Genomic DNA, 11,177 nt, shown 5'->3' with positions numbered 1-11,177 from the left:
GTTCACAGGGAATTACAATGAGGGAGGTTTCCTAGCCTCAGCAGCTATCACTGCTGTGCAAATAGGATCACCAGAGAATCTTTACCCCATCCTTTAAAGCTGCCTTCCCCAAACTGGTGTTCTCCAAACTTTTTGGACCACAACTCCCATCATTCCCAGCTTGCATGGCCATAGGGATGTCAGAGCAGTGGGAAAATATGCAAGCACTGTGCTTCCCCATCCTGATCCTTTATAGCTTCTTTTACCCTTTTTTCCCCATCAGCCTGATTTGGGTTAAAAGCTGCTGCAGTAGGCTGGACAAGGAAGGAGGTCACTCAAGAAGGCTGTTAAGAGGATCAAAGCAGGGGGCATAGTGACTGCATGGTCTCTCACTAGCTTGAAAGATTTCTTTAATATTTAGGCAAGTTCTCTGGATTGTGATCTGGAAAGCCTTGGTATAGACATTTGTGTCCCTGTGCTTGGCCTGCTGAAGCTACCAGAGGCTCACTCTTTTCTCTCAACTTACTGGCAGGAATGATGGCTGCATTCTTAGGCTCTGGATTTGGTAGCCACCTTATGGGGCCATCCCAAACAATGCATTTTCATGTTGCTGAAACTGCCCCATACCTGATGGGCATTCTTCTCTCCCCACCTCCCTATTCTTTCATTTCACTGAACAAGACTTTAGGGTTACCTGTTCAAACTGAGAGGTGCTAGGAGAGCTGGTGAAAGGGGATATTTCCAAAATAGAACAAAAAGGAATGTCAGGCTGAAAGCAGGGGAACATCACTTGAATGGCATTAGAATTGAGGCAGGATTTGTATGAACCAAGTCACCTAAGTCTTACAGCGAATCAAAGGCAGGACCATGTAACAAAGTAGAATAATTTTAAGTGCCTACAGCAGAAAAATGTAACTGCATAATAAGGTAGGCCGTTTTCTAGAGGACTCCCAAAATTATTATTGTAATAGACTCATGATTCAGAATCTGGTCTTCAGGACTGGACCCACCTGAAACGTGTTATGTGAAGATCTTTAGGATACAGAGATTTACCAGAGAAGGATTCTTACTCAGAAACTCTACATCAGGGCAGGCAGAAAGTAGGTCTCCAGATGTTTTGGACATCAACTCCCAGCATTCCTGGGCATTTTCTCTGCTGCCAGGGGCTTCTGGGAGTTGAAGTCCCAAACATCTGGAGAACTACATTCTGCCCACCCCTGCTCTACATCAGCCTTCCCCATATATTTTAGACTACAGCTCCCAGTTTTCCTGACCACTGGCCATTCTGACAGAGTTTGATGGGAGTTGAAGTCCAAAAGAACTCAAGGGCACCTAGCTGGGAGAGGCTGCTTTACCTGCAGAGTGAATAGGAGCTAAGAATCAACTCCTTCAGAAGCACTGAACATAAGGGTTTTGGATCAATGTCGAACCTAGCTGAAAGACTCAGGGCCAAATGATGAAGCTTCTGATGTAGCAGAATTATTCAGAAGGGGGGGGAATGCCCCTTTGAGCTCTTCTGAAAGACATAATTGCTCTGAGGATACCCCTCAGCTTAACCAGAAGCTAATAAAAATATTAGGGAGGGGGGCAGATATAAAGAATTCCTGCTCCATCAAACCTCACCTCTGTTTGCTACTGTGTGGACTTTCTATTTCACATGCACAGCCTGTTCAAAGGCGGATACTTGGTGCAGGGTCCAAGATATCCACCAAAGGGGATGACTGACTAGGGTCATTTGCAGAAGAACTGAACACTTAAATGTTAAGCGGAAGATATATGTATCATAGACAACTTTTCCTTCTGTGTTTCACATCCTGCTTCTGGCAGCTGTGTGTACTTATAGGTGGGACATGATCCATCGGCTGTATAAGGTGGTTCCGGGGGAGCTCATAAAAACAACTCCTCCTCCTCTTCTTTGCCTGCTAAGACTGCAGAAAAGGGGTTAAGCACTTCAGGTTGCAGTACTGAGCTGGCAGGATACATTTAGCTTGGGAAATCAGAAGTCGTTCAGGTTTGACCCATGCCACTTTCCTTGAAGCCTCCATCAAAACCAGTTCTTTCTGTGTGCATTGCTTTGCACATCTGACCCATAAAATTCATCTGCTGTTACCAGCTAGCTCAGTTGGAGGGGTCCTTGCCAGTTCTTTGCAATGTAATGGTGACATTTATTTTTCATGTAAAAGTATTAAAAGATCACGTGCCATGCATTCGCTAACCAAAAGTGTCTGCTGAAGGACCACTCACAGAGGGACACATCAACCGTAGTATTTATATATCTGTGCACACAGTCCAGGCACAGCCAGGTACATTCAACTCCCACCAGGGAGGCAACTAAATGTCAGTGCATAATAGGCACAAGCTACTTGAAACATCTCTTGAACAAGTCCCATTGAAATGAATTGCTTGTTTTTCCTCCTAAACCTTCTCCTCATCTCCCATTCTCTCTTACTGTCAATAATGTTACGCTTACTCCAGTCAAGGAAGCTCGTAGTCTTGGCTTTATATTTGATTCCTCGCTCTCCTTTATTCCTCATATTGAGACAGTAGCTAAATCCTGTCGTTTTTTCCTGTATAATATTGCCAGGATTCGATCATTTTTGTCTGTCTCTTCTGCCAAGACTCTTGTTCATGCATTGGTTATTTCTCGGTTGGACTACTGCAACCTTCTTCTCACTGGCCTTCCTTCTTCTCACATCAATCTGTTGGTTTCTGTTCACCACTCTGCTGCTAAGATCATCTTCTTGGCTCGCCGCTCTGACCATGTTACTCCACTTCTGAAATCTCTTCATTGGCTTCCAATTCACTTCAGAATCCAATATAAACTTCTCCTGTTGACCTACAAAGCTTTTCACTGTCTAGCTCCTTCCTATCTCTCCTCTCTCCTCTCACACTATTGCCCCGCTCGTGCTCTTCGCTCCTCTGATGCCATGTTTCTCACCTGCCCAAGGGTCTCTACTTCCCTTGCTCGGCTTCGTCCATTTTCTTCTGCTGCCCCTTACGCCTGGAACGCTCTTCCAGAACATTTGAGAACTACAAGTTCAATCACAGCTTTTAAAGCTCAGCTAAAAACCTTTCTTTTTCCTAAAGCTTTTAAAACTTGATTTTGCTCTGACTTTATACTGTTAGTTTTACCCTACCCTGTGCCTGTTTGGTGCATTCTCTTCCCCTCTTTATTGTTTTATTATGATTTTATTAGAATGTAAGCCGATGCGGCAGGGTCTTGCTATTTACTGTTTTACTCTGTACAGCACCGTGTACATTGATGGTGCTATATAAATAAATAATAAATAAAAATAATAATAATAATAAAGAATTAAGAGTTGCCCACAAGTGGATGGAGATGATCTAGTGCCCTTCCCATTAAGCCATTCCAATGGGGCTTGCATAGAAAAGGTTCCTTTAAAGTCCTTTCATATCTTATGTGACAGGCCAGGAGGCTTCTGTCCATAGGAGTCATAGGAAGCTGCGTAATACACAGAGAGACCCTCGGTCCATCCAGCTCAGGATTTTCTACGCCGGCTGGCAGGACCAGGGCTGGGCAGAGTGGAGGCCAGTGGGGCCAGTGGGCATGGGCCTGCGATTTTGAGGGGGCGTATTCCAAGTCCCCCTGGTAGAGGCAACAGGGGACCCTTTGGTTAAGATTTGTTACAAGGTAGCTCTCCTGTGAGTGAGCAGTACTAACACTGACAAGGCAAAGTTGCTTGATTTTTCTGTTGTTGTTAATGAATTTGCCCAAAGAAAAGCACGTAGAGCATTTCGGAATGTGAAGAAGTGATGTCTTATATACATCTTGAATAAATGCACTTGCCATTATCTTTTTTTATAAATCGTTCTAGTTCATATGTATTTAGAACTGATTGAAAATACTTAATGAGCAGTTTGAAATGGGGCCTACATTTCCCATCTGGCCTGGGCCTATTACCAGCTTTGCCCGGCCCTGGGCAGGACTCTCCAGGGTTTCAGTCAGAAGTTTATTCCAGCCCTCCCTTGAGATGCCAGGATTGGACCTGGGACCTTCTGCATACAAAACTTATACTATACCACTGAGCTAAATCCCTAGATCAAAGCTAGGGTTATCCCCCGCCCCCAGATGGAGACCAGAATGCAAGATCCTGATTTTATAATAATATATATAATCTTCTCTTTAACAGGAGCATATTAACATCCGCAGACATTGTCAGAATAATTATCATTAGAATAACAATAATAATAATAATTAATAATAATAACAATAATAATAACAATAATAATAATAATAAAAAAGGTAGGAGGGGACGGGTGAGGCGAGTCTATAGTACACAGTCCTGTGAGGAGGTCAGCATAGCTTTTTGGAGTCTGTGCTGCCACATCGTTCAAGTGCCCCCTTCCATATTTACACACTTGCCTGGCGTCCGCACCCCCAGCTAAGCTGGAGGGAAAACAGTGCATTGAACACAAAATAAAACCCATCAAATAACCCTCCCCTCCCCCCTCCCAAACCTGCCTTTTTTGTCTTGTTTGTTCCTTTTCCATAAAACTTCCCATCAGAAATACATTATTTACACACGAAATAAATAGAGCGGTAACCTGATTTGTGTTTGGCCTGCGGCAAACAGTCAGAGGTACTAGGGAAAGTATGGCTTGGATTCAAATCTGTACAGAGCCGTGTGGGGAGCCGGGATCAGCCTGCAACCCCGGGCATGGCAAAGCCGGGCACCTTGCATATTTCAGGGCCTTGCATCCCATTGCCAGGAAGTGGTGCGAGGAGACTGGCCCCTTCCACTGTCCCTTGGCCCTCCTGCCCTACCCCCACCCCCGCCATCTTCTGGCCCTGGAGCAGTGGTCGTGTCCCGCAGTCTCAGCACAGGATGGGCACACCATCTGCAGTCACAAGCCGGCCTGTGGTGGGGTCATAACTCCCTGCCAGGTAGTAGAGGTCTTGCCGGTCCTGGTATTTCTTGCTGCGGGTCAGCTGCTCGTAGTGTTCACGTTCAACCACCTGGCATTTGTGTGAGATGGTCTGGACATCATTCTCGTCCTCATGGCACGACTGGTACAGAGCATTCTGTGGGAAGGTCAGAGGTCAGGCTATGGCAACCCAGCACTGAGTTTAAAGAACAAAAGATGATAACGGGACTCCAGTACTAGAGGACAAAAATCCTCCGCAAAGGCAGTGACAGCCTTCAAGTGACCAGTAAAGTTCATCACATTCCACATAACAGCAGCTGTGCTGGATCAGACCAAACGCCTCTTTTTAGTCCAGCGTTCCCACAGGGAATGGCCTATGAGAGGCCCACAAGCAGGACATGAGCGAAGCAGTACTCTCCCGCTCGCATTCCCTAGCAACTAGTTTTGAGTGTATACGGCCTCTGGTACCGGAAGGATCACATAGCCATGAGGACTAGCCTTCTCCTCCATGAATTAGTCTAATCCTCTTTTAAAGCCATCCAAGTCGGTCGGTGGCCATCACCACATCTTGTGGTAGCAAATTCCATAATTTAATTATGCCCCATGTGAAGGGGTACTTCCTTTTATCTGTCCTGAATCTCACACCATTATAGCTTCACTGGATGACCCCAGAGGTTCTAGCATTATGAGAGGGAAGGAGAAAAACATCTCGCTATCCACTTTCTCCACACCATGCATGACTTTATACACCTTTATGCACCCTTTATACACCTCTGTCATGTCTCCTCCCCATTTTGTTCCCCCAAGCTGAAATGCCCTAAATGTTGTAACCTTTCCTCATAAGGGATGTTCAAATCCTGGAGACGTCTCCGGAGTGGCAGCATTAACTAGTTAAATGGTGGTGGTAGGCAAACACAACTAGGTTTCCCAGAGACTGTTGCTTCTGGTGACTGCCAGCCCTCCCCTCCCCGCTGCCCCATTTCCCTTATGACACTGTGCATGCCACAGCAGGTGAAGGGAACACCAATGTGGGGAAGGGAGGGGAGGGAAACGGTAGGCCTGGGAGCGCTCGGTACATACACCCGGAAATCCTAGGGGTGTCTACTCAGAAGTAAATGTGTACAGGATTGCCACTTTAATGTGGCTTCTGAGGATACTACTGAGGGGGAGAATGTTATAGGCCCATTCCTAAACAAGAGATGGATAACAACTGCTGCCCCCGCCCCCAATTGCTCCCTTCCACAATTCTGTAGCTCAGGTGTGGGTTAGGGCTCACAGGATCTACTTTTTCCTTTTTCTTTTGACTGGCCAGGTGCAAACTGGTGACGTTGGGAGCAGAGCCAATTGGTGGAAGAGCCAAATTACCTGCTGCACCCCCTGAGCATGATACAGGGATGACTTGCACATAAAAGCATGAATCTATGTGTCAGTTATTATAATCAGGGGTTCTCACAGCCTAATTTAGGGAGTGGGGAGTGTTGTTGTTCTTGTGCTGTTCATCAACCGGGTGCCAGAAACCCTGGCCACTCTACTGCAAACCATCCAGTGATTTGACCAGTAGATCCCAATGTACCTTGCGCTCACCCTTGCTCTAGCTCACGGCTTTGCATCCCTTTGGTCCAGCGCCACCCTTGTTAACCTCACTCTCTTCCACCCTCACTCTAGCCCTGCACTCAGCCTTGCCTTGCTTACTTTCTGGCCTCGCCACTCACCTTGCCATCGCTGTGTCGCTTGCCCAGCTTGGTCTCCTCGGGATGGTAGAACCATTTCACTTTGACAACCATGTTGCTGCCCCAGGATTCCCACATGCTCTCAATACGGCCGATGTATGGCAGATGGGGTCGGCCGGCTGAGAGGAAAACAGCACAGTCACCGATGCGCAGAGTCTCCTTGCCCCGTACTATCGCCTTGTAGAACAATTTCCGTGCTTTCCCCTTCATGCCACGGCGCTGTAAGGAAGGGACAGGGCATGCTAAGGCAGAGTAAACACACAGAGGGTCCCCCTACCTCCTGGCTGCAAGGCCCCCTGGATGTTACCCAAGGGAAGCTGGCTATTGCCATGGAAACAGAGCTCTCTGAGTGTCAACAGTGGATTAAGCTCTCCAGGGCCTATAGCAACTGAACTTAAATGGGGGCCACTCTGTAGCAAAAGTAAGCTCTGCTCTGAAGAGAATTCCCTGATGATTTTGCTTGAGGAGGTCTGAGAGAGGATAAACAATATAAAAAACAAACGGGGTTACCAAGTGCTTTTTCTATCTTCTGCAAAGTCCCAGTGTCCACAAGGGGCTTATTGACATGGGCTGCAATCTAGGAATAATACACATAGAACATGGCTGGTGCCTCACAGGCAACAAGAAGACTCTGTTGCCCCGTTCAGAAGACACCTTAAACCATGGCTTTAACCACGGTGGTTAAGCCAGAAAGCCAGGCCGTGTTCAGAAGACATCTTAAACCGTGGCTTTAACTGTGGTGAATAAAGCAACAAGCCTTATTCACCACGGTTAAAGCCATGGTTTAAGGTGTCTTCTGAACATGGCCTGGTTTTCTGGCTTAACCACCATGGTTAAAGCCATGGTTTAAGGTGTCTTCTGAACATGGCCTGGTTTTCTGGCTTAACCACCATGGTTAAAGCCATGGTTTAAGGTGTCTTCTGAATAGGCTCTGTGTGTGCTAAAGTATAAGAGATGGGCCCATAGTGCCCATGAGAGCTAAATATAGCCCCCATCTTATTGACCCCTGGAAAAACTGATTCATGGGAGACTACTAGTTATGACACTGCAGCTATAATCCCACAATTGGAGAAATGTTTAGAGAATCTGGGACTGCCAAGTGCCAGCTTTATTTTCTTTTAATGCATTTGTATTATTCAGCTCTATTGACTAAATGCCTTTAATTGTAATTTGCTTGTTTTACTTTACTAGTAAATTGTTGTGTTAAGTCACAAGTGTCTGAAGTTTCATTTGCCCCACATCTATAGCCTAAACCCCACATTACTGGGAACACGAAGGCAAAAAGAAAAAAAAGGTGAAACTGTTAAGGAGGCATATATCCTTAAAGCGTTGCTCAGGGAGTCCAGGTCCTAGAAGGAGCCCTGACAGCCCGTTAGTAAGACACAGGCCGTGTTTGGAAAAATCTCAGTTTAGGAAGCCCAAAAATGGATGAACCTTGTGCCCCCCCCCCCTACTGTGCTCCTCCCTTCATCCAAGAGAGTGAATCTGCCAGGAAGTCCACAGTTAAGCATAGTTTCCCATAATGTCCAAACTAGAAAACTATGATTAAAGGCTTCAGAACAAGCCAGGACATGAACCCATGGTTTAATATAGGCTGCATATCATGGCTTTTTCCAAAGCCATTAAGCAGTTTCTTAGTTTGGACATAATGGGAAACTATAGTTAAACAGAAGACTTCCTATTTATCCTCTGGACTGCCCAAAGGGAGGAGCAACCTGGCTGCATACAGGGACGCAAGACCCATTCATATGTCAGCTTACTAGCTTGAGATATGATCTTTTCAACATGGCCATGGTGGCTCCTGCCAGTCTGTGTCTTTAATGACCACCAGTGCACTGCAGCCACATCTCTTCCGCAGCCCAATTCTGAGCATATTTATGTGCTCCGTAAGACCCATTCCTTTGGGCAAGTGCGTCCAAGACGGCAGCATTAACATTCTGACTAGTTAACCTCAGAATGGTGTGAAAACAGGAATTCACGGTTCTTTTGACGCAAACTAGAAAAAGGGAAATTTGGTCTTTCCGTACTAGTCAGTTCCCAAGTTCCGCCTGTCCTCCTGTCAAAAGTCACAGAATGTCTGGGATCAATAACCACATGTATGAATCCCTTCCTTCCAGCATTTCCTTCTAGCACTGTCACAGTAGCTCATGCCAAAAAAACCTTCCAAAGCCCATATAATTCTAACAAGCAGACAAGGCAAATTCAACATTTCCTTATTAAACTTGCGCCATTCTTTTCCCGAGTAAAATTCTCAGGGCGCTGGTTGACTTCCATTCCTTTCCCATACCTGAGTGGGATTCCCAGACCATTTCCAGAGCTGGCGTGCTGGCAGGAAAGCAGAGATCTTTGGCCGGTTTTCCACCGAGGGCAGCCGCTGCCGGCGGGAGAACTCTTTGGCTTTGGAGAAGCTCAGGGCCTCCTTGCGCCTGAGCTTGCCCTTGGCCCCGGCACCAAAGCACCTCTGCAGGGTGCTGCTCTTGGAGCGCAGGGCTTCGGACTGAGCCAGCAGGGCTGGGACGGGGTGCGTGAGGCAAGTCTGCACAAGCAAGGTGGGGTCCTCATCATCGGAGCTATAGGACGAGTCCTCATTGTCCGACGAGCAGAGGCTGGAGGTGGAGCCTGAGCCAGAGCTGGAGGAGGTGGACGATCCAGAGGAAGACGATGAGACAGAAAGGCGCGTCAGGAAGCGGGAAGGGACACTGCCTCTCAGATCATCCACCTCATCTTCATCCATGTCCGAGTAGGAGCTGTGACAGTCACTGTCGCAGTGCAGTCCGTATTCCGTCTGACCAGTGTACTTGCGTAACGCCAACCCCATGGGCAACGCGCTCTTCTTCTCCTTGATCCCCAAGGCCGGGTGAGTGTAGCCATGGCCAGGCAATGACCCAAAGTCCTTGTCGCTCATCAGCAGGGCCTTGCAGGTCTTGTTCTTGGGAGACGTCACGCCCTCGTGATCCAGCTTGACCAAGTACTCGCCGCCCATTTTCCGGCGCCCTCCCTTGCCCACCTCAGCATCCAACCGTTCGGCCTTCTTGGCACGCAAGAGCTTCTGGGCGCATGGCAGAACCAGGCCAGCACTTCCAAAAGCTGAATAGGAGTTGGCAATGCGGCTGAACGAGTCTGAGCCAAAACCATTGCCAAAAATGGGGGCAGCTACACTGTGCACAGGGAAGAGCACCTCTTTGGCCCGCAGCTTCTTGCTGCTGCCGTTGAGCTGGAAGAGGTTCTGTCGCATAGCTGTGCTCTTGCTGGATGCCTTGCGTTTGTTCTGAGCCACAGCTGACCAACTCAACAGCGGGGTGGCACGACGGCCCAGGAAGTGATCTGCAGGTAGGGCTTTCGTACTTGAGTGCAGCATGTCAGATTTACCTGGCGGAAAAGAACAGGGTCAGAGGAATACTGTTGGGGACTGTCAACTGGGCTAAGGAACTGGATCTACATACAAACATAAGAAGAGCCATGCCTCTATGGTCCAACTTTGTGTTCCGACAGCAGCCAACCAGATGCCCCAATGTGAAGCCCATAGGTAGGACATGAGTACAACGGCACCTCCCACTCATGTTCCTCAGCAATTGGCATACTGCCTCTGATACTGGGGGCAATAGACAGCCATCATGAGTAGTAGCCGTTGATAAGCAGAACATACAGGATAAGGCTATGTCCATCCCTAAGCAACTGTTTTCATTTCTTGTGGTAAAGAACTTAAGAATCAAATATATTATATTGATCATCCAGCGTTCCCCTTCTGCAATTTCCTGCCTGAACCCCCGGGCTTCTCTAAACCTTCCAGCTCAATTTTGAAGTTAAAGATGCTACATCTCCGGAGTGAGTATAGTAGGTATATATAAACAGTAGATATTAACTTGATAGCAACCATACTTAAACCATGTGCTGCATATGCTGCAAGTACGGGCACTAATTGATGAACGATTTTCTGCAGAAACTAGCCAATAGTCACAGAATGGGAAAGGCCAGGAGGTAGCAGCTGCCACTTATTAAGATGAAGCACTATCAATTATTTCCTCCCACCATCCAGGACTTATGGCAAGCCCACCTGCATATCAAGACTTGCAAACAGTTTCCTATTACATGGCAAATAGAGTTAAGCCAAAAAAGACTTTATTTTGTGGAAAAAACTTTGTCAAAAATCAAACAAATGATTTTTCATGGATCATTGCAAAAGGGCTATAAAAGTGTCATTCTGTGAGAATGATCCCTGATTGGCTAGGATCTCTCATGTAGCAAGTATAGGAAGCATTGTCATCACACTAACTGGACTACATGTATCCTTAGTATAATCAGCAAAGAGCCAAGTCTGATTGGATTCAGATTTGCAACATGACATCATCACATCCAATACATGATCCCTGATTGGCTGAGATCACCTGAGAAGGAATGTAACAAGAAAAATGGCCACTGAAGCAGCAGCAGGATTCAGGGCAACTCCAATCTGAGATAAAGTAAAACATGTGGTGCAGAGACTTGTTTAAAACACTATTCTACTTTATATGTAGGTCTATACCCCTTGCCCTACATTACTATTATCCCTCAAGCTTGATCCAGGCCCCCTGCCATTCTAAC

General features: G+C 46.8%; 1 protein-coding gene across 4 annotated transcripts in view; it reads right to left on the bottom strand.

Moving 5' to 3' along the window:
- Positions 1-3,926: 3,926 nt before the first annotated feature.
- The window catches only part of BAHCC1 (BAH domain and coiled-coil containing 1), a 101,280-nt gene continuing 94,029 nt past the window's right edge, over positions 3,927-11,177 (bottom strand). For all 4 annotated transcript variants that reach the window (XM_063120090.1, XM_063120093.1, XM_063120092.1 and 1 more), the window contains 3 exons: positions 8,884-9,965; positions 6,579-6,815; positions 3,927-5,023 (listed from right to left, as the gene is read on the bottom strand). In XM_063120090.1, coding sequence (XP_062976160.1) covers positions 4,817-5,023; positions 6,579-6,815; positions 8,884-9,965 — 1,526 coding nt within the window. In that variant the 3' untranslated portion in view covers positions 3,927-4,816. The remainder of the gene's footprint in view (positions 5,024-6,578; positions 6,816-8,883; positions 9,966-11,177) is intronic.

Source organism: Elgaria multicarinata, chromosome 3 (genome assembly GCF_023053635.1).
Source record: "Elgaria multicarinata webbii isolate HBS135686 ecotype San Diego chromosome 3, rElgMul1.1.pri, whole genome shotgun sequence".
NCBI lineage: Eukaryota > Metazoa > Chordata > Lepidosauria > Squamata > Anguidae > Elgaria > Elgaria multicarinata.
The sequence above is the reverse complement of the archived record's forward strand: the minus strand, read 5'-3'. Positions and strand labels throughout refer to the sequence as shown.